The sequence below is a fragment of the Octopus sinensis genome, linkage group LG8 (assembly GCF_006345805.1).
Source record: "Octopus sinensis linkage group LG8, ASM634580v1, whole genome shotgun sequence".
Taxonomy (NCBI): domain Eukaryota; kingdom Metazoa; phylum Mollusca; class Cephalopoda; order Octopoda; family Octopodidae; genus Octopus; species Octopus sinensis.
Genome location: NC_043004.1, coordinates 106,806,289 through 106,832,012, shown reverse-complemented (window position 1 = coordinate 106,832,012; position 25,724 = coordinate 106,806,289). Strand labels below are relative to the sequence as shown.

Below are 25,724 nucleotides of genomic sequence, written 5' to 3'. Positions count from 1 at the left end.
ATATTTTGATTTATCTTTGATTTTTTACCTGTTTCTGTCGTTTGAGTGTGCCCATGCTGGGGCACTGCCTTGAAAGGGTTTTAATCAAATAAATCGACCTCAGGGTTTATTTTTTCTTAAAAAAAATGCTTTTATCAGGCACTTTTTACTGAACTGCTAAGTTATGAGGATGTAAACACACCAACACCAGTTGTCAAGTGGTGGTGGAGTACAAACAGACACAAAGATATGCACACAGATATATGCATATACATACATATATGTGTATGTGTGTGTGTGTGGTGGATGGGAAGTAAGTTGTCAAGCTATGTTGGGGGGACAAACACAGATACACAAACATATACACACACACATACAAACACACACACACACACACACACACACACACACACATACACATATATATATATATATATATATATATGTATATATATATATACATACATATATATATATATATATATATATATATATATATATATATATATACATATATATATATATATATACATATATATATATATATACATATATATATATATACATATATATATGTATATACATATATATGACGGGCTTCATTCAGTTTCTGTCTAGCAAATGAGGAAAATGAAGATAAGCAAAAGTAACAACAAAAATACATTTGAATAAATTTTATTTTGCAGACAGAGAAAAAGTAAAAACCTTGAAATATGGTATTGGTGCTGTTGCCAAGGCCATGGGTAATTATATCCAAGAAAGAGTAACAAATTATCCCAGGCTGTTTAATCTGTATATGGAGAGAGCTGTCAAAGCAAGACTGGTGCCAATGTTGGCACAGGGGAAAATACATTTTACTTTATTCCATCCATTCATTTGGGAATCTTTTAAAGTGAGTCAATTTACTATTATCACTTCCATTTTCAACGTCAATGTCATCATTATTATCGTTTTTATATATCATTGTTCTTGTTACCATTATTGCTATCATGATCATTGTCCTCACCATTATTGTTGTCATCATCATCCTCATTGTCATCAGCATACCATTGATATCATCGTCATTGTTATCATTGCCATCATCATCATCATCATCATTTTCATTATCATTATCTTTATCATTGCCCATCATCATCATTGTAGTCAACAAAAAGAATTTTTCTCTGTCGTCAAAAATTTTGGACCTGACACACAGAATTCAAAAATGACATCCATTTATTACCATCATATCAAGATTCTAAGATACTGGACCCATAAAATTTCATTGTTCTTTCTTTCTTTTTTTTTTCAATAAAATAGCTTATGTGGAACAAGTTATAACATAAAAATGCTTAGAAACTGGGTTTTCTTCAAATTCTACTGAAAATCTGCTGTTTTCTTCAAATTCTGCTGAAAACAAGTAAAAAATCTTTAAATTTCTACAGAAAAATTGAATCATTGTTTCTGCCTAATTTCCCTTGAATTTTCATTAGGATGATTTTCTTGAGCACTGAATCTCAGGAAGCTTATGAACCATGTTCCAGCAATAGTCTGCTACCATTTGCAAGTTTCATCTATCTAGATATCTTTGTTCCATTGATTTTTATGTTCTGATGGAAATATTCTCACTCCTTGTCTCTTGTGTCACAAAGATTTCCATGGAACTTATCAAGGTGACTGTGGAGATTTCCATGGAACTTTTCAAGGTGACTGTGGAGATAGTGCAGCTTTATGCTCATATTTGCTTCCAACTTTTGATGGTTCTCCATCATGTTGTCAACTATTTTGGTATAGTTGGCTGTTTTCTTGTTGCCCATAAAGTTAATTTACAACTCTTACAAATGATTTCCATGCTGCTTCTTCAATGCAATTCATTAAATTCACAAAGTTCCCATCTTTCATCCATTTTCTGATTTCAGGCCCATCAAATACTCCAGCTTTTATCTTTTCACTTCACAGACAAGGAAATGTGTTGTAGATATAGTGAAAGCATGGCCCACCTTTATTCAGAGCTTTAACAAACTGCTTCATAATACCAAGTTTGATATGGAGTGAAGGCAGGGTGATTTTTCTGGTTAAACTAAAGGCTCATCAACCACATTAAAAGACCCTGGAACTAATGATTACTGCAGCCTTTCTTTGATCAACGAATGCTTTCACTGGCTCTGTTGTCCTGCATGCATAAAAATCATGGATATTTGGTGTATTCACTTTGTTGTCCCACGAGAAAATTAACCATCTTATAGGCCATACACTGACAAATGGGGTGTTTTGGTATCTTGAAATCTAAATGTGAAAGTAAAAACATCAATTAACGTTTTTGGATTCAGCATGTTAAACATTTGGATAAAAACATCATCATCATATAACATCCATTGTCCATGCTGGCATGGGTTGGATGGTTTAACCACGGCTGGAAAGCTGGAAGGCTGCACCAGACTCCAGTCTCATTTGGCATGGTTTCTATGGCTGGATGTCCTTCCTAATGCCAATCACTCCTAACAACAAAATACCTGTTGAGTTGTGTAATTTGCATAACATCAAATTTTTGCACTCACTTTTTAGTGAGAACCCTGATCAGTACCATAAACCTATTGATCCATTACCAATTTCCCATTTCCTACTCCCTTACAGTTCAATCTTTGTCCATGCCATTTATGTTCAGTTCTATCTTATCTCTGATGTACAGTTTGGTTACTACCATTATCTCCTTTTAACTCCTGAGTTACTCAATTCATCTGACCAACCCAGTTAGTAACTAAATGATACATAGTTTAATTTCTGCTTTACAGACATCACCAAAGTTGACAACTCCACTCTACTTATTTATGCATAAACTACAGACCCGTGATTTCTTCCCTTTCTTGCGCCGTTATACAACTCATGTTGCAGTTTTATCTGAGGACAAAGTGGTAACATTTGATGGATTTCTATATAATTTACCTTCAGGTAATTATTTTATTTTATTTAACCTTTTAGCATTCATATTAATGAGTCTAATGTAAGGCTTGTTTATTCACGTTAATTAATCATGCATTATTTCATAACTTCAAGACTTCAAAGATGTGATTGTTTATTTTATTTGAGTGACATTGCAGGGTAGGTGCGAGAGGTCATATCTGACTGGTTTAAGCATAACGGGTGGAATATTTGGGCTGAATATGGCTGGTTTAAATACTAAAGGGTTACAGGAGTACTGTAATTTGTTTGAAGCATTGCAATATATGAAGAAGAGATACATGTTTGTAAAAACTTTTTTTTTTTCATTTAACTGTAAGAATCAAATTTATGCTTACAAAATTTCATTACCTTTAACTGTGGGAAGCAACATTATATCTCAATTTATCTTTAGTTGAGGAATGTCATGTTTGAAAATATTTTCTGCTGAGATATACCGAGTTTATTGAGGCTAAGCAATTTGCAGAAAATAAGAATTATTTCTTTTAGGTGAATATTTAACATCATTATTGGAATAACCAGGAAATTTGGTTTCATAGTTAAAAGGTTAATATTTTGTACAATATATTTCAAGAAATATGAACTCAAAATGTAAAGAGTTGAAAGAAGTGCCACTAAGGATTTTGTCCTAAGATTCTGCCAGCCCACCAGCTTTATAATAACAATGGTAACTGTTTCAAAGTTTAGCACAAGACTAGCAATTTTAGAGGAACTGTGCTAATCAGTTAGATGGATCCATTACTCAACAATAATAATTATCTTTCTACTACAGGCAAAAGGCCTAAAATTTTGAGGGAAGGGGCTAGTTGATCACATCAAGCCCTATGTTCAACTGGTACTTACTTCACCGTCCCCAAAAGTAAAAAAAAATCAAAACTAACCTTAGTAACATTTGAGCTGTAAAAATGGATGAAATGCTGCTAATCATTTTGTCCAGTGTGTTAGTGATTTTGCTAGATTGACACCTTAACCCTCTCGTTACCAACCCGGCAGAAACCAGCTCTGGCTCTGGCTCTGGCTCTGAGTACAAATGTCTTGTTTTCATAAGTTCTGAATTAAAATCTTCCACCAAACCTTAGTCACAATTTATGTTCCCAACACTAGCTGAATGATAACTAAGTTATTTTACTAAATTTTTTGTTACATTTAAAATAATTGAAAGGAACACAGAGCATCTCAAAATAAATACAGTAACGAAAGGGTTAATAATAATAGTAATAACCCTTTTTATTATAGGCACAAGGCCTGAAATTTTACCGGGAGGGGGCTAATCAATTATATTGACCCCAGTGTTCAACTGGTATTTATTTTATTGACTCCAAAAGGATGAATGACAAAGTTTACATTCTCGGTTCAAATACTGACATGGGCAAGAAACGCTGCCAAGCATTTTGTTCGGCATGATAATGGTTCTGTCAGCTCTCTACCTTAGCTTGTCATTTTAATTATACTAATAGTAGTAAGGAATTGAAATAATAGCATGATGTATTTATTTTGGCTAACTCTTGATAAATGCAGTTGGCTTTAAGATTTTTAAACAATTTCCTTTTTTTCTCTTTCAGATTTTGGAAGCAATAAATGTACTCACCTGTTGGCTGCTGATGTAGCCCATAAAACATTTGCTATCCTCAAGGAAAATGATGGGGTCACATTATCATGTACAAAAACTAGTTTAAAGATATTTAACAACTGCAGTATCTCTGTCGATGGAGACAGCTCATTCATGTAAGTACAATATGAATGTCAGCTTTTTATTAATCTTTTTTTCTTGTTCCAGTTTATGATGAAAAGAACATTTGATATCCCTTGTGCTAAATATCTTTCTTTTCTTTATGCCTTTCACCCTCCAACGTGGAGTATCGGCCACTTATAGTCGAATTCCATGTCGCATAATTTGTGGCTTCTGTACTTATACTCTGCCATGAATGTCTCTCTTTCTCTAGTTCTTTTTGTGTTGATCTCAGCCACGAGGTCTTAGGCCTACCTCTCCTTTTATATCCAACCGGTTTCCACTTTAAAGCACTTTTCACTACATTTTGTGTTTCTTTTCTAATTGTGCTACCAATCCACTTCCACTTTTTCTTAAATGTTTGCTCCCTAATCGTAACTTCATTTGTTCTTTGCCATAGCTCCATATTGCTTATGTGTTGGGGCCATCTAATTTTAAGTATACTACACAAGCATCTGTTGATGAACGATTGTATTTGCTTATTTGACTTAACTGTTGTTCGCCATGTCTCAGCCCCATACAATAGCACCACTTTTACGTTATTTAGCACACTTAATTATGGAGCAAGTGTGCTAAATATCAGCAATTTTTTTTTCAATTATACTGACTTCAGTTTTTGGCACAAGGCTAGAAAGTTTTAGTGCTCAGCTGTACTTATTTTATTGACCCCAAAAGTCATTGATGTGGTCATGAATGGCAATAAAAGGACTTTGACAAACCTAACTGATTGTTTGATTGACTGAACAATTAATTAAATAATTGATTTATTAATTGGTTAAATATTTAACCAATTGACCAATAAATAACATAGTGAAATAGAGCCAGTACATGTGTTTATTATTAGCATAATGACCCTCCCAACATACACAAATATGTGTTTCAACACATGAGTTCACATCACGAATCTTGCAAACCAAATATATTTTATTTTCACTTAAACTTATTCTAATTCATTTTTTAAAATATTTTTTTTTCAAGAAATAAAGTTCTAAATTTAATAGTTGTTTCTTTTTGTTGTCTTAGAGAACTTCCATATCAATGTCCAATGAAAATGACCTCAGCCAAAATATGGGGCCCTTATGTTGTTGTTACATCAATATATGGAGTTGAAATAATGTGTAGCTCAAATGAAATGAAAATTATATTTGATGGAATTCACCATAATCATACACTCGGACTTTTGGGTAATGCTGATGGAGACTTTGGAACTGATATGAAACTGACTGATGGTACACTGGCATCAAATACTGCTCAGTTCATTAACCATTATGAACTGAGCAAGAGACAAAAATGTGAAATTTCCAAGAAGGACGTTGCTCAAACGTATCCAAAGCACTGTCCTGCAGAAACAAAACAGAAATGTCTGGAAATGTTTGCTCTTTACCTTTCACCATTAAATAATTGCTTTGATGAGAATAATCCTATGAATTATTTGGTAAGTCACACCTTCTTCTTCTTCTTCTTCTTCTTCTTCTTCTTCTTCTTCTTCTTCTTCTTCTTCTTCTTCTTCTACATAGACAATACTTAGTTGAAACCCTCAAAGTTACAAAAAATGCTAGTCCTAAACATCTCTCATCTTTTGTTGCCACTTCACATATTGGACATTTCTAAAACCACACTTCCTTGACTGGGCCCCAAAACCTTTCAGCCGAGATTAGTTATTTACAAACCCTCTCTCTAAGACATAAGTATGACCCAGATATCGAAGACAGAGCTGATATTACACACAAATATCTTTGACCCCATCCAAAAGCAGGTTACCTGGCTGAGTAATTAAAATACCTGGATGAGTAGCAATGGCTCACTCACCTACATATTCTTTTTTTGTTTTTCTTTCTGAAAGTCCCAAATATGGCAAGAAGTCTGTGTAAAGGGACTGTGAAGAAAGAGAAATTGAGAAGAAAGGAATGAATTTATTTTAGACTTGAAAGTACTCAGGTCACAACCATCAGATCACAAATATACCGATTCTTCTCTTTACTATGTCTTTTACTATGACTTTGTTCTTCTGAGTTAGTAAGCTACTCACAACACAGCTTGTTAATGTGGTTCATAGGATTCACCACCACCACCACCACCACCACCTTGTCATCCCATACAGTTTCTTACATTACAAACTTACAATAAATAGTTTTATTGTCTAATATTTTCTTCCAAGATATGCAGCCCTCTAAAGTCCCCTCACTGTTCCTATTTCTCCAGCAGAAGTTAAAGCTAGACATCAACTGCATTAATATCACAATTCTATGAGAGCTTCTAAAGGTTCGAGTCCTACTCTGCTTCTTCTAAATATTCAAAGAAATCTGTACACGTATCAGGTCGAAGCCTGCCTCCTTATGTGTTACAAGCCTCTACCTTAACACCATTCACAGTTATTTCTATATTTATATGAGGTTATATGTTAAATCTGTGTTGTTTGATAAGTTCCATGTCAGGTGAATTATTGTCAATGATTGCATGAAAGGGGTTGCCTCCAGAACTGGTTCTCTGAGTAATCAATATTGCTTTTCTTTACAGGATCATTGCATCGAAAGCTGTGCTGATTCGGACAAGAAATCTGGTCTCTGTTCCTTAGTATCAACCTATGTCAGCCAATGTCAACCAAAGAAAGATATTGATTTACCAAAAACTTGCAGTAAGACTTTTCTAAACATTTTTCAATATAACACTGTTCATTAGACATAACAAAATGAGGTGAAGGATTTCTTACTGCAACATAGATGTTCAAATCTTGCTAGATATTATATCATTTCTTTTAGGCAATAAAAATTATGCGTACAATCTCCTGAAACAAACTGTATTCACCCTTTCCCAAGTAGTCACAGGATTTAAAACTACTGTCTCTATCCAGAAACTAAGCTAGAATCTCAGCTGTTGCCTTGCAATATTTTACACAAGAATTAGCTCTCATTCCAGAGCCTAGCTATATAACCCCCTTTTTTTTATAGTCCTCTCCCAGAAAACATGCTCCATTCCTGAAAAGAAGCAAACTCTTTTTATTCAGCTGTCTTCTTGGATCTCATATTCCTCCCAATTTTTGTTTTTCATAATAGACATACCAATCACTAATAACCATATTCTATTCTCTTTTATTCTTTTACTTGTTTCAGTCATTTTGACTGTGGCCATGCTGGAGCACCGTCTTTAGTTGAGCAAATCGATCCCAGGACTTATTCTTTGTAATCCAAGTTCTTATTCTATCAGTCTCTTTTGCTGAACCGCTAAGTTACGGAGACGTAAACACACCACCATCGGTTGTCAAGTGATGTTGGGGGGACAAACACAGACACACAAACATGCACACACACACACACACATACATATATATATATATATATATACATACAACGGGCTTCTTTCAGTTTACTTCTACCAAATTCACTCACAAGGCTTTGGTCGGCCCAAGGCTATAGTAGAAGACACTTGCCCAAGGTGCCATGCAGTGGGACTGAACTCGGAACCATGTGGTTTGTAAGCAAGCTACTTACCACACAGCCACTCCTATGCCTGTGCAGATTTTACTAAAAAATGTATTTTCCTTCCTTACAAAAGCAAGAAATTATCAGTAACACTTAGTTTAATACAATTTACGTTAGATCAGATCAGGGGTTCTTAACCATTTTCCATCTGTAGAAAGAAACCAAGCTGCTTCTTGCAATTCATAACAATACATACATCTAAAATAAAATTTTTTCAGAAGTCATTAAAATATCACTGTGGATCCCCAATTTATCTTTTTGTTGCATGGACCCCCACCAGAAATCTTATATGGACCCTCTGGGGCTATATGGACACCAAGTTGAGAGACAATGCATTAGTGATATATGCCAGTGGCATGTAAAAAGCACCCACTACACTCTTGGAGTGGTTGGCATTAGGAAGGGCATCCAGCTGTAGAAACATTGCCAGATCAGATTGGAGCCTGGGGCAGCCTTCTGGCTTGCCAGTCCTCAGCCAAACTGTACAATCCATGCCAGCATGGAAAGTGACGATAATGATGATGACGATGACGATGATGATGATGATGATGAAGATATATATATATATATATATATATATATATATATATATATATCATTCAACTACGGTAGTAGTTGAATAATATTCTTAAGGCTGTAATTTACTCACATGCAGCATCTTTCAGAGCTTGTCACTAATTCAGTTCTTAACCAAATGGAACACTGTTAATATTTTTGAAGAGGACTGGTCCCTAGCTACATTTTGGCATAAAAAAATTGAGATTTGGTCCAGTGGAAAAAAGTTTACATCAGAATTTCTAGCAATGTTATAGGAGAGTAAGTAATGCCACTAATCAAGTTTAGGTCTAAATAACTTTTTTATTTTAAAAGTAAAATATATTTATCTTAGCTTCAATGATAGAAGAAAGCATGAAGAATTTCATAGTTTTGGCACAATAAATAAAAGGCAAAAAATTGGATTTAAGTATAATCAACTTTTTTATTTTAAAAATAGACTATATTTTGATTAACCTTAAATTAAGAGCTCAATTTGAACAATTTCATTGTATCAATCTCATGCAATGAAGTTTAAAAAAGTTATGAATGTTTGTTTCTCAAATTTGAGGGTGATAATGTAGTTCTATACCTTTTTATGACTATAGTTCTATAAGGGCTTTTAATATATGTCACCAGCCTCATTGAGGTAAGGAAAGAATTATCAAAGACTCCGCTAATTGACACATTTGATGCATTATCAATTAACATAATAGCATAGCCTCGAAAACATATGGATTACATGGGAAAATGCATGCAAGAGAAATAATATTCTTAAGATTATAAAACTGGAAAAGTACAGGACAAGAATATTTTGAGTTATTCTTTATTTTTAATAGAAGTAACAAGTAATAACAAATAGATTCCCTTTATACTTCCTATATCTCTCCCTTTCCAAAATAACTTCTTATATGGGACTCTACTATTTACCTCTATTTAACTCTCTCATATTGTCTCTGATGAAGGGATATACCTCATGTCCCCGAAACAGCTGTAAGACTACGTTTCTCTTTATAAATGTCCTAGAAATTTCACACTGCCTTGGTTTTGTTGTCTCATTTTATTTAAAATATATACTTTCAAACGTATATGCATGTGCAAGAATTTTGTCATACTGAATATCATGTCAAATATCAAACCATTTCTAATTCACAGTTAAATGCACACAATCCCATGATCAAATAATCTGGAAAGAAAAGACCCGAAAAATCAAGCGTGATGTGGTTCTTATCCTTGATGAACACAAACTTATTGCTAAAGAGCCAGCACACAATTATGTCTACAGTTTGTTTGAGCAAGTTCAGGTTAAAGACGCTAGGCTGGGCCTTGTGGCTTATGGTGGAACTTATGGTGGTTCAACTGAACACGCTAATGTCTACACAATTCATGGACAGTAAGGAAGTATTTCACTCTCACTCTCTCATATCTATGCGCACACTTAGGCACACACACACACACACACACACATGCCAAAGGAAAATAAAAAATATATAATTTCTATGCTATATCTGTCTGTCAGTCTCTTTCTCTCACTATATATTTAAATTGAAAAAGTAGAGTCAACAAGAAAGAGTATGGCGAGACAGCTATTTCATAAACACTACACATGTTTTGATACAACATATACACAAGATTTAAATTAAGGGTGAACGAGCTCTTAAGAATAAGAACCCAGGTTTGAAATTTCCCCCAAGACACCTGATGAAGGCTGGAGGGTACACCAGCTGAAATGTTGTGTTAACAACAAACAAGATGAGGATATATATCTGTCGAATATAAATAATTTAAATAATAGAGTTCTATTTTGCACTCTACTACATTCCTAGCTGAGTAAAAAGTAAGCAACGTTTTGAAACATGAAATTCATCATAATATATTTCAACAATGCAGAAATTTTATTCATCAAAGTAAGTACCATTACAATCAACACATTTTTACCAAGTTACAAGTTTGTTTATTTCGGTGACATAAAAATCTGGAGTTCTGAACTCTTGATGAACTCTTTGAATGCACTTTCAGCATTGGTTTGATTTTTAAAGCCCTTCTCTCACAGGAAACCATTAAGGTGCTTGAAAAAGTGTTAGTCTGGGGAATAAGGGTGGAGAAGATCTTCGTAGCTAAGTTCCCTCAACTTCTGGAACATCATTAGTGAAACATGTGAAGGAGCATTGTCATGAAGAATGATTGACCCTCTTCTGTTGACCTGTGTGGGACGGAGGGGTAGCAGTTTTGGCAATTTCATGGCAGTGTTTCTACAGTAATGGTTTTTCCAGGTTTTAAGAAGTTGTAGTGGATGAGTCCAGTAGTACACCACCAAACAGTCATCATAACCTTTATTTTGAAGAGCTCTGGTTTAGGGAAAGTTTCCAGTGCTTCATTTTGGTCCAACCACTGTGAAGAATGATTTTTATTATTGTACAGAATCCTCTTTTCATCGCAAGTTACAATAGAGTCGAGAAATGGATCAGTTTGGTTACGAAGAAGAAGTGATGAGCAAATTTCACATCTGCACATTTTTTGATTTTTATTCAAATCGTGTGGTAACCCATTTGTTGAGCTTTTTGATTTTCCAATCACATGCAAATGGTTGCAGGCAGTTTTCTGGCTAACTTGAAGTTCTTTTGCCAGTCCCCAAGTGGTTTTACATGAATCTTTCTCAATGACGGTCTTTAATTAACCGTCATTGATGACAGGTGAGTGTCCACTATGCTCATGATCTTCAAGGCTCAGGTCTCCACTGCAAAATCGTTTAAACCATTTTTAAACTGACCACTCACTGCTCATTTCCTCACCAAATGTTTCGTTGATACTGTGAGCAGTTTCAGCTGCTTTACATCCGAGTTAAATAGCAAAATTGCTCGAATATCGCGCTTTGACAGTTCCATTTCAGATGATTGTAACAACAGTGGAAAAAATATTAATATTAATTTATTGATGCATTTCGGAAAGTTTATGTCTCTATTATGAGACAGTTGCAAAAAATGTTTAAAAAAGATTCAAAATTTTGCAAAAATCCAGTACAAATTCTTCATGGTTCCAAAACATTACTTACTTTTTACTCAACCTGATATATATATATATATATATATATATATATATATATTATTAGTGAATTGAAGAAATGGAGTTGAACGAAGATTGAACAGAATTCCTTTTATTGCATTCAACACATGTTTCAAAAGCCACAATTTTCCAAATTCTGATTAAATAAGGATACCATATTGTGGCTTTCTCTTCAGGAAAAAATGCAATAGAATGCAATAAAAGGAATTCTGTTCAATCTTCGTTCAACTCCATTTCTTCAATTCACTAATAATATTAAAATTCAATTATCCGCACCAACGCATGGTTGCAACACCAAATGGTTTTATCTCCAACCGTGCTTTCTTCTGCTGTGATTTTTGCTACCAAGGTATCGGTTAAACTTTTGATTAATCTACAACAAGATTATTCATTTTTCTATTTCACCAAATATATATATATATATATTTATATATATATATATATATATATATATATATATATATATATATATATATACATATATACATACAAATATATATATATATATATATATATATACAAATATATATATATATATATATATATATATATATACCCACTCTGTAAGGTGGCTGGTGTTAGGAAGGACATCTAGCCATAAAAACCCTGCCAGAACAGACAGAGAAGCCTGATGCAATCTTTGGCCAAGCCAGCCCCTATCAAACTGTCCAGCCCATGCCAGCATGGAAAACAGATTTTAAATGATGATGATGATGATGATGATGATGTAAACCATAAAATGTCAGGAGATATGAGAGATGAATATATTTATTCAACCACTTGACATCTTATGATTACAACCATTTCTCAGCCTTCTTCATCTGGTAATGATCTTAGTGTGGAATTACATTATATTTCCATTTTGGCATCAATATGCATACTACGTGTTATACAATACAGCTGTATATTTAATATATCAATGCAAATAATGAAAGCTATCTCGTTAGGTCACCAGAACATAGCAGCAGGTGTTAAGAATGAAGTTTAGATGGAAAGTTATGTATGCAGATGTCACAAAAAGAAAAATTACAGATAATCTGTTTGATAGCTTTTGATTCCCATTATCATCATGTGATACCTTTATACCATGTGATTTGCTTTTCAAACATTTAATTAGGTTTGCTGTCATATGATTTTTTTTTGTGGGGTTAGGTGATACTTTTTAGTCATGTCACTCTTTTACTTGTTTCAGTCATATGACTGTGGCCATGCTGGAACACCGGCTTTAATCGAGCAAATCGACCCCAGGACTTATTCTTTGAAAGCCTAGTACTTATTCTATCGGTCTCTTTTGCCGAACCACTAACTTACGGGGACATAAACACACTAGCATCGGTTGTCAAGCAATGTTGGGGGGACAAACACAGACACACAAACATATGCACATACACACACACACAAACACATATATATATACATATATACGACAGGCTTCTTTCAGTTTCCATCTACCAAATCCACTTACAGCGCTTGGGACGGCCCAAGGTGCCACGCAGTAGGACTGAACCCAGAACCATGTGGTTCGTAAGCAAGCTACTTACCACACAGCCACTCCTATGCCTATATTTTCTTAATAATATGACTTCTTTTACTTCTACTTTTCTTTCAGATATTTTGGAGATGAAGACAACATCCACTTGGCCTTGAAGAACTTAAAGAAATCAAGTCAAGGCAAACGTGGAGGAGATCCTGACGACCATGATGAACATGGTCACCAGAGCCATGGACATCATGATAATCACTTTCATAAAGGACACAAAAGTCCACTGTACACTCCTCACAACTCTCATCATTTTGGTCACCAGCTTAGCCCACTTCATGAAGCCCTATTATGGGCAGCTGACTACCCATTCAAGAAAGATTCTGGACGTATGATTATGATATTTGCTGATATTACGGTATGTTAAGATGCCCTAGATCCCCTCCTATGACTCTATATTTTTTATCATATTTTATTCTCTTCACTTCTTCTGTTTTACGTTATTATTATGATTATTATTATTATTATTATTACTATTATTATTATTATCATTGAGTGAGAGAGCAGTGCATGCCATCAAAGTGACACTGGGGTAAAATATACGAAGCACAGTATACCCATCATGACTACCCGTCTGATAAGGGTACACTAGGCACATGCATCACAACCATATGTGCACGACATGGTGATCTCATATCAAGATAAACAGCACATAACCTTGCAGGTGGGGCCCAGTTAGAATTTTCTTCAGGTCAAGTAACCCATCCCACTCGAAAGGTCCCTGAATAAGGGTTGTTTAAGGATGTTGAACGAAGCACCCATGTTTCTAGAGGTGAATTATTCAAACCCCAAAGAATCCCTCTCAACACATGGCTATGATGCTCCCCCACTACTTCTGCTCGTAATCAGAGATGCACAGATCGTCAGCCACTAAGGGACATGCTCAACTGGTTAAGGTCAAACAACTGACAAGCAAATCTGTGGTATTGAGCAGAATATTTGCTGTAGCCCATCTTTTATACCAAGACAAAACAATGTACATGATACATTATTATTATTATCATTATTATTTAAGGTGGCCAACCTGCAGAACTGTTAGAGTACTGGACAAAATGCTTAGTGGTATTTTGTCCATTTTTACGGTCTAAGTTCAAATTCCACTGAGGTTGACTTAGCTTTTCATCCTTTCAGGATCTATAAAATAAGTACCAGTTAAACACTGGGGTCGATGTAATTGACTTATCACCTCCGCTAAAATTGCTGGCCTTGTGCCAAAATGCAATACTAATATCTATAGCTGGATATAATGCATGATTTTCTTTTCAATAGAATGATCCTATTAAAATGTTTTCTTTATCATATTTTCAGACGTTGCAGAATACAACTGATCTGTCTCACATAGTGTCCATGTTAGCGAAAAGAGACATTGTAGTTAACATCTTCACTGACACATCAAAAATAATGAACAAAAAATATTATGGACTGACCCACCAAGGAAAAGTTTTCCACAAAGCAAAGAAAAATATTGAAATCAAAATACCTACTGTAAGTGAAATTGTTCTCGTCTTCTTTTTCATTAATTTTACCAGATCAATCGAGCCATCCATCCATCCATCCATTCATTTTTCTGCTCACTTATTCCTGGAAGGGTCATACAAGTAGAGTTCTCAAGTACCAACTCTATAGGTCCCTATTAGAAGCAACTGTCATTATACTTATTGGCTGGATTCCCAACTATGACCAACGGAGTCTACAGATATTATCCAACTATTTTGTTCTTTGTCTACCCTTAGGTCTCCTACCAGTTGGTTCAGTTTGAAGACTCTGACATGCAATTCTTTTCCATGTCATTCTAATCACATGTCCATTACTTGAGCTCAATCTGAAGAAGTAGCAGCTCAACTTGGAGAACCTTCCTGATCTCCAAGTTATGCTCTCCTTTGAGTAATGTTATTCCAATGATCCTTCAGAAGAGCCCTGTTTCAGCTGCATTTAATTCTGTTCATACTGATTCAGTCGTCACCCAACATGCATGACCGTAGGTAAGGATAGGAATGGAAGCTGAGCTGTGGAGAGTAAGTTTGGCTTTACTACCAACATCTTCTCTTCTGTTGACTGAATGCAGGAGCTGGTACATTACTGTGCCTATACCTGTAATTCTACCATCCAATTAAGCCTTCTGCTTCCTTTCACTTACAAAGGGGTGCTGAAAAGTTCCTGACTTTGGGTAAAAGAAAATACAGGAAGTAGAGTTAATTACGATTTTATTTAACATATTTCCTTCACGGATTCACACACCTCTTGCAGCAGTTCTTCAGTTTTCCTAAGTCCTGTAAAAGAATTTGGAAAGTTGGGCATCCAACTAGGCCTTTCATAATATCTTTAAAGTCAGGAGCCTTTCTACACTCCTTCATATATATATATCTAGGTGCAAGAGTGGCTGTGTGGTAAGTAGACTGCTTAACAACCACATAGTTCTAGGTTCAGTCCCATTGCGTGGCTACTTGGGCAAGTGTCTTCTACAATAGCCTTGGGACAATCAAAGCCTTGTGAGTGGATCTGGTAGACAGAAACTTAAAGAAGCCTGTTGTATATAAATATATACTTATATGTGTGTGTGTGTGTGTGCATGTATATATTTGTGTGTCTGCTCGTCACCCCACCACCATCGATTGACAACCAATGCTGGTGTGTTTAGGTTTCCATAATCTTTAGCGGTTTGGCAAAAGATGCTGATAGAATAAGTAGTATGCTCATAATGAATAAGTCCCGGGGATGGTTTGTTCGACTAAAGGCGGTGTTCCAGCATGGCCGCAGTCAAATGTATGAAACAAATAAAAGAATATATATATATATATATACGAGTAAAACGTACCCCCCCCCGTCCAATGGATGGTGCTGAGTTGTCAAACATTTAAACCAAATTTTCTCAAAACAACTTGTCCGACCGTCCCATAGGCATCCCCTTTGAGAAACACTGATTTAACCTAAATTTGAGACACCAGCAAAAGAAGAAATAACGATTGACTTTTTTCTATTCCAACGAAAAACGATTTCCCACGGCTTTATTGATCGCATTCTCACCCGGAATCGATTTTTGTAATTTTTTCAAGACTTATACACGCCCTGATACCATCGTCATCTACATTTCAAAATTGAGCGCAATCAGATGGAGGATGCCCGAGATCCTAGAAGACACACACACACACACACACATACTCACTGACAGAAAGGATTTTATATAAGAGATAATGAAATGTTTTTATAAAATTATCTTAGCATTTTCTACCTCCACATTTTTCCATACACATATATATACATATACATACATACATACATACATACATACATACATACATACATACATATATATATATATATATATATATATATATATACATATATATATACATATATATATATATATATAAAATTCATACATACCTTCACAACACGGAGTAGACGAAACAGAGGCAGCTGAAGAAGAGGAATTTTCCTTGTGTTGTATGTCTTTTACTCTGTTTTTTCTTTGTTTAAAAAAATTTCCATTTCCCTGGTTTTGTTTTTATGTTTTCGTTTCTCATTGTGTTTGACGTTTTTTGGGGTGTCCTGTACCCATTATGCAGGTATATATACATATAGATGTAAATATGTACATATATGTATGTATATATACATATGTTTTATTTATTATTTTGTTATTATATATATATATATATATAAAATTCATACATATATATATGTATATATATATACATATATATATATATATAGGTCTCACTGAGGAAATGACTAGAGACCGAGACCTCTGGAAGTGTGCTGTGCGCGAGAGACCCGGCAGGACAAGTGAGTCCACAACCCGTGGCCTTCTACATGGGATGGAGCCAGCTACGTATGCATACCTTCCCTTCTTGGGACACAAACTCTACTTGTGAAGACGTGTTGAGGCAAGTGAGGATCAGAATCGAAATCGATCATGGAAATTGCGGATGTGCTACCAGTGCCGGTGGCATGTCGAAACTCTGCTTGTGAAGACCCATTGAGGCAAGTGAGGATCAGAATCGAAATCGATCAATGGAAATCGATCAATGGAAATTGCAGATGTGTTACCAGTGCCGGTGGCATGTAAGAGAACTTTCCGTTTCGCGACCGTTGCCAGCACCGCCCGTTTCGTGTCCGTTGCCAGCCTCGCCTGGCCCTCGTGCCGGTGGCACATAAAAAGCACCATCCGTTCGTGGCCGTTTGCCAGCTCTGTCTGGCACCAGTGCGGGTGGCACGTAAAGCACCCACTACACTCACGGAGTGGTTGGTGTTAGGAAGGGCATCCAGCCGTAGAAACACTGCCAGATTTGACTGGGCTGATGAAGCCTTCTGGCTTCACAGACCCCAGTAGAACCGTCCAACCCATGCTAGCATGGAAAACGGACGCTAAATGATGATGATGATGATGATGATATATATATATATATATACATATATATATAAGTTCAGTAAAATTTAGATTCAGTTAAATATGATACTTAAATTAAAGGTACCAGAATTTAGTGTGGTATTATCCATATAATTCAAAGTGGGGTGATTATAATCAAAATAAGCAACAAGGATATCCAGAGGTAATGCAGTACAATCGTTTCATGCGACTCCATTTAATTGAACAAGGCAAATATTACATGAGTTTTAAAATGTAGAAATCGTAGGGCATTACCTCTGGATATCCTTGTTGCTTATTTTGATTATATATATAAATATATATATATATATATATATATATGTATATACATATATATATATATAATTCATATATATATATATATATATATATATATATATACATATATATATTATATATATATATATATATGTACATACATGCATATATTTACATATATATATACACACACACACACACACACACACGCATATATATACATATATACACACTATATATTCATGCATATGCATATACATATATATATGTATATATTCAAATATATATACACACATGTATATATATATATATATACATGCACACATATATATACACACACACATATATATACACATACAAATATATTTACATTTATATCTATACATATATATACAGATATATGTAAACATATATACATAAATATATATACGTACATATATATATATATATGTATATATATATATACGTACATATATATATATATATATATATATATATATATTAGGAGAAATGAGGTACTCAGAAAATCGGATTTTGATTGATTGATTCTAGTTTCAGCTTATGATGGTTTATATTTACAGATATTTATTTATATATTACATTTTTTATATATATATCATATCACTTAGATCATTAGCGCTTTCTCCCATTCTAGTGGGGTTTTCAAACCAAATTAAGTTCCAGTGTGAGGAATTTTGACTATTTTGTAGTGGATTATTTTATAGAGTTTGTAGTGGTGGGGAGGAATATAAGACAGTACAAGAGGGTGATGGATGAAGAGATAGTGAGAGAGAGAACATGTGTGTATGTGTGTGTGCGTGTGTGTTTTTGTATCTGGGATGAGGGCTAAAGAAAAAGAGGGGAAGGGAGAGGGAAGGAGAAGAAAAGAATTTTTTTTTGGTCTGCTGGACAGAATATTGACTCCAAGGGGGTTCTAAGGTCTTGGGAAAAAAGAAAGAATTTCAGTTTTGACCACTTCACAGTGTCACTGAGTGTGTGGTGGCAGGGAGGCAGGCCATAAATTATATTTCCTTTTATCATTGTGAGAGAGTGTGTGTGTTTAATGGTCAAATGCTTTTTGGGGTTTAAGAATTCTTTCCACTTTTTATGATCGTTTTGTGGAGGTATGTGTGTGTGTGTCTGTGTGTGCGTGTGTGGGTGTCTGTGAGTTTGGAGAAGAGAAGAGAGAAAAAAGGGAGGAGGGGGAAAAATTGTGTTGATATTTATACCTCTCTCTCTATATATATATATATCATCATCATCATCATCATCATTTAACGTCCGCTTTCCATGCTAGCATGGGTTGGACGGTTCAACTGGGGTCTGGGGAGCCCGAAAGCTGCACCAGTCCAGTCAGATCTGGCAGTGTTTCTACAGCTGGATGCCCTTCCTAACGCTAACCACTCCGAGAGTGTAGTGGGTGACACAGGTGCCAGACGAGGCTGGCAGACGGCCACGCTCGGATGGTGTTTTTATGTGCCACCGACACAGGTGCCAGATGAGGCTGGCAAACGGCCACGATCGGATGGTGTTTGTTATGTGCCCACAGCACGGAGGCCAGTCGATACGGTACTGGCTACGGCCACGTTCGGATGGTTTTCTTGTGTGCCACGTGCCACCGGCACTGGTACCACAAAGATACAAATTCCATTGATGTTCATCTATTTTGATTTGTTTTGATTTTCACTTGCCTCAACAGGTCTTCACAAGTGTCACAAGAAGGAAGGTATGCACAGGTGGACTGACTACGTCCCAGGTAGGGGCCACAGGTTATGGCCTGACTAGTCTTGCCGGGTCTTCAGATGGTGTTTTTATGTGCCACCGACACAGGTGCCAGATGAGGCTGGCGAACTGCCACGATCGGATGGTGTTTGTTTCGTGCCCACAGCACGGAGGCCAGTCGGTGCGGTATATATATATATATATATATATATATACATATATATATATATACATGCTTATACATGAAATATTAGAAAAAAAGCCACCTTTTATCGATTCAAAATGAACAATTAAATTACACCATCTTGAAAGTTGCATATCATAGGAAAGTTAAAATTAAGATGACAATTAAAAAGTAAAGATTAAGTAAATTACAAAAATATAATGTATATAAAAGGTAATATATATATACACACATATACTAAATGTTCTACTATATTACATTGTAAATCGAATGATTTGTCCTTCAATGTATGATGAGTAAAATTTCAGCCATTTAATTTGGGGGAGAACTTAGCTATGAAATATTTTTCCATATTCCTCCTGAAAGAGGTGTCGTTCTTCGGACATTTGTAGAAGGGAAAGATATTAAACTTTCCTTCTCCACATGTCGCTAGGTGTGTACTTAGTGGTATCTTGCGTAGTTCTTCCTGCTGAACACGTTGTCGGTGAATCCTGGCTCGCTGGCACAAAGAATTACCAGTTTCACCTACGTAATCCTCCTTGCATGTGGGGCAGGTTATGCAGTATATAACATTCTGTATCTTGCAGTTCATATCTGCATTTACTTTAAATACGTAACCACTTTTAAATCTCATCTCTCTGTTTCCCTCTATGTATTTGTAGGTGGGGTTGCTGCAGATCCCACATCTACCATCTCCGCACTCTTTTGCAAAGAATTCCGTTTTAGTTTCTGAAGAGAATTTCGCTCTTGTTAGGTGTTTCTTTAGGTTTTTGTCCTGTCGTCTACTGTTTTTTATGCTATATTTGTTTAATATGTTTTTCATTTTGGGGCTTTGTAAGGCTATTGGCAGGTTTGAATGTATGATTTGGAACATGTTGGTAACTCCAGGGTTGTGCATGTTTATAAAAGGGATAATGTTTTCTTTGTTTTTTGTTTTGGGTGTCCTGAGTTGTGCGATGTCTAGTTTCAATGCTCTTGTGATTCCATTTTCTATTAGTTTAAGGGGGTATTTTTGCTCTAGGAGGAAGTTTTTAAGTTCATCTAGTCTTATTAGTCGTATTTGTGAATCAGTTACTATGCTACATATTCGTCTTGCCATACTATATGGGATGTTTCTTTTTATGTTGGATGGGTGGCAGGAGTGGAAATTTAAATATTGGTGTGTGCCTGTTTTTTTGTAGTGGATGTCTGTTGTGATGATGGAGTTGTGTATTTTGATGTTGATGTCTAGGAAGGGAAGTTCGTTGTGGCTGGTATCTATTGTGAAGTTGATAGATGGGTGCAGCGTATTGAGGATGTTGTGGAATGTTCGTAGGTCTTCTTCTGATCTGTTCCAAAAGATGAAGCAGTCATCGAGGTAGCATTTCCACTTTTTCTTGATGTCTTCCCTGAAGTCGTGTTCGAAGACTTTCCCTATTTCATCGTATAGTTTGTTCTCCAGGAAACCCATCACCAGGTTGGCATATGAAGGTGCGAATTTTGTACCCATAGCTGTGCCCTTTATCTGTCGGTATGTCTTGTTGAATGAGAATGTATTTTCTTCGAGTATTAATTGGGTGGCTTGGGTGATAAAGTTTGTCTTGAAGCGTTCGTCTATAAGTTCTCTGTATTTTTCTATCGATTGTCTTATTGCTTCTAGACCTAGGGTGTGTGGTATGTTTGTGTATAGATTTGTGACATCAAAGCTTGCAAGTATGGTGTTTTTCGGGACTGTATTTAGAATGTGTGAGGAAGTGTATGTCATCCCTTATGTAGCTTGGTATCTGTGGGCATAAAGGTTTGAGGAGTACATCTATGAAGTGGCTTAGTTGTTGTGTTGGTGCCTGGGGTCCTGCCACTATTGGTCTCATTGTGAGGTCTGCAGGCCTTTGTATTCTTATATAGTGGTTCCTCTGTTCCTTTATGGCTCTCTGTATTTCAGAGCTTTTATCAATTTTAGGTAATCCATAAAAATTGCTTTCTTTGGTTCTTGAGTTGCATAGATAGTCTTTCTCCTTATCTGTAAAGGAGTCCTGGTATTCATTGACTAAAGTTCTAATTTTTTTTATTGTTGCTTTCTCCGGTGGTGTTGGTACATATATATACGTACATATACATGTATACATATAAATATATATATATATATATATATACATATAAATATATATATATATACATATATATATATACATACATATATATATGCATACATGTATATATATATATACACACATATATATATATACACACATATATATATATATATACATACATATATATATATACATACATATATACATATACATAGATAGATAGATAGACAGATAGAGATATATACAGATACATACATATATATATAAATACATGCATATGTATATATATATATATATATATATATACATACATATACATATATATATATATACACACACACACATATATATATATACACACATATATATATATACACACATATATATGCTCATACATATATATATACATACATATATATGTATATATATATATACACACACACACACATATATATATATATATGTATACACACATACATATATATACTCATACATATACACATATATATACACAGATATGGAGATAACTTATTGTTAAGCACAGAATAATCGTGAACTGCATAAATAAGTTATTATACTTATATTGCAGAAAAATTTGTCAGCTGCCAGCCATGACACTCAAACTCACATCTTTTTGATTACCGCTTAAGTGCATTACCTTTTAGCTAAACTTCCCACTCATAAATTCTTCTGCAATTTTTGAACTTATAAAGTTACCCTTTTATTGAGGCTCATGCCCGTGCTAGTAGGGTACCAAGGGTACCATCCAAGCATGATCGTTGCCAGAGCGGCTAACTGGCTTCCATTCGAGCGTAATCGTTACCAGCGTCGCCTTACTGGTACCTGTGCCAGTGGCATGTGTAAAAAGATTTGAGTGAGGTCGTTGCTAGTACCGCCTGACTGTCCCCCGTACTGGTGGCACATAAAAAGCACCCACTACACTCTCGGAGTGGTTGGCATTAGGAAGGGCATCCAGTTGTAGAAACTCTGCCAGATCAAGATTGGAGCCTGGTGCAGCCATCTGGTTCGCCAGCCCTCAGTCAAAATTGTCCAATCCATGCTAGCATGGAAAGCAGGCGTTAAACGAGGATGATGATGCAAAAGAAGTTTGCTTTGTAGAATGTGTTGAGATGTATTGAAATATAGAGATATGGACATCCCAACACTTTCTACAAACAAACTGTGGTTACATATATTGTAATTTGAATTTCACATACAGTATTTATAAAACGGTAAATTTATAAGTCCAAAAGTTACAGAAGAATTTGTGAGTGGACAGTTGAGCTTAAAGGTAAAGCAGACTTAACTGGTAATAACAAAGATGTGAGTTTGAGTCCCATGGCTGGCTGCTGACAAATTTTTCTGCAATATAAGGATAATATCCTCTTCATGGTGTTGAGGCATTATTCTGTGCTTGAGAATAAATTATCTGGATATATGAAGACATCTCAACACTTCCTACATAAGTATATATGTATGTATGTATATATACAATATATATATACATACATACATATATATACATATATATACATATATATATATAAATATACATACATATATATACATATATATAAATATACATACATATATATACATATATACATACATATATATACATACGTACATACATATATATACATATATACTTACATATACATACATACATATATATATATGTATGTGTGTGTGTGTGTATAAACACACGTGGTTGAGGTGCATATATTTCTATTTGAATTTATTTATTGATATCTTCATTCAGTTTGCAGTGTGTTAATTCTAAACTTTCTTATCTGTCCATTACAGGATGACTTTTTCAAACTGATCTTCCATACCCATGGCAATTTATATAATGCCAAGCTGATCCTTTCACAGAACAGTGGTTATATACGTGTAATAAATGATCAACTGGAGTCACAGATGTCAGAGAAACGATGTAGAAATTGCAAATGTATTTACAGCAAAGAGAAACGGAAGAGTGTGGTGCATTGTGTTGCAGATGATTTGAGCAGTAAATGCTGAGAGGAAGTTTTAGAAAAAAAAGGCATTTTCAAGAAAGTTCCAAGGACGTTTTGAAAAGAAAAAAAAAACAAACAAACTGGGAAGAACTTTAAGCATTTTTAAGAAACATTACAGAAGAAAAAAACATGAAGAAAACTTTACATACAAAAATAATCATTAGTCCATTCATCAATATGGTGTGATTAGTAGAGAATTTCAATGTTTTTCTTGTCTTTCCTTTTCTGGGGGTTGGTGGGGTGGAACTTAATAAACAATAAAAGATTTTAACCAATTTTATAGAATCTTTTTTTACTTACATTTGAGAGTTATCTTATTTTTTCTCTAGTGCAGGCCCTGTGAGCTAATTTCCTCATCATAAATAAAGTTGCATCAATAAAAGACTGATTTATCAATCATCAAATGCAGAATAGTGTCAGCTATTTGTTATTCCAAACGTGACCGAAAGAAGGCGTGGGCGAATGAAAGAACAAACAACAAGTAAGTAACTACACCTAAAAACTATGTCACATAATTTTAGTGTTATACACACAACACACTCATATATGTGTGTGTATATATGTATATATATATATATATATATATATATAGAGAGAGAGAGAGAGAGAGAGAGATGACCTTAACATGATTTAAATGCACTGCTAACACAGTAGGACATGGTATTGTATTCTAAAAACGTTTAATATACTTCATAGTAAGTTATGGTTGCATAACAAAATACCATATGCCTACAAGTCATATATATGTTATGGATTGTGTCTGCCCCTCTGGCGAAACACAGACATGTCATGTAATGATATGGATTGGCCCTGCCACTCTGGCAAATCTACGACATGACATGTAATGTTATGGATTAGGTCTACTTCTCTGACATGTCATGTAATGTTATGGGTTGGCCCTGCCCTTCTGGCGAATTTGACATGTCATGTAATATATATATACATACATACATATATACATATATATACACACATATATATATAAACACATATATATACATATATATTTATACACACATATATATATATATATACACACATATATATATACACACATATATATATATATTGGTTGGCATCCTTTTTGTCTCGGGAGACAATGGAGTTGCGCATAAAGTAGTCTAGTCCGGCTTTTACATTTCATGTCCTGATACATTTCCTGCTGTGGCTGTGTAGTCCTATCCTGGACAATATATATATATATATACACATATGTCGGTGGCACGTAAAAGCACCATCCGTTCGTGGCCGTTTGCCAGCTCTGTCTGGCACCTGTGCAGGTGGCACATAAAAAACACCCACTACACTCGCGGAGTGGTTGGCATTAGCAAGGGCATCCAGCCATAGAAACACTGCCAGATCTGACTGGGCCTCACGAAGCCTTCCAGCTTCACAGACCCCAGTTGACCCGTCCAATCCATGCTAGCATGGAAAGCGGACGCTAAATGATGATGATGATATATATACACATATATATACATATATATAAATATATATATATATATATATATATAATATAAATATATATATATATACATATATATACATACATATATATACATATATATATATATATATATATATATATACATATATATCATCATCATCATCATCATCATCGTTTAGCGTCCGTTTTCCATGCTAGCATGGGTTGGACGGTTCTACTGGGGTCTGTGAAGCCAGAAGGCTTCATCAGGCCCAGTCAAATCTGGCAGTGTTTCTACGGCTGGATGCCCTTCCTAAACATATATATATATATATACATATATATATATATACATACATACATATATATATATATACATATATATATCACGTG

At 35.0% G+C, this 25,724-nt stretch overlaps 1 protein-coding gene across 1 annotated transcript in view; it reads left to right on the top strand.

Annotated features, from left to right (window-relative positions):
* The window catches only part of LOC115214893, a 142,568-nt gene extending 118,388 nt beyond the window's left edge, over positions 1–24,180 (top strand). The window contains exons 32-40 of the mRNA XM_029783924.2: positions 666–871; positions 2,751–2,907; positions 4,479–4,641; positions 5,669–6,080; positions 7,163–7,280; positions 9,814–10,051; positions 13,331–13,619; positions 14,570–14,746; positions 23,694–24,180. Coding sequence (XP_029639784.1) covers positions 666–871; positions 2,751–2,907; positions 4,479–4,641; positions 5,669–6,080; positions 7,163–7,280; positions 9,814–10,051; positions 13,331–13,619; positions 14,570–14,746; positions 23,694–23,909 — 1,976 coding nt within the window. The 3' untranslated portion in view covers positions 23,910–24,180. The remainder of the gene's footprint in view (positions 1–665; positions 872–2,750; positions 2,908–4,478; positions 4,642–5,668; positions 6,081–7,162; positions 7,281–9,813; positions 10,052–13,330; positions 13,620–14,569; positions 14,747–23,693) is intronic.
* The last annotated feature ends 1,544 nt before the right edge of the window (positions 24,181–25,724 follow it).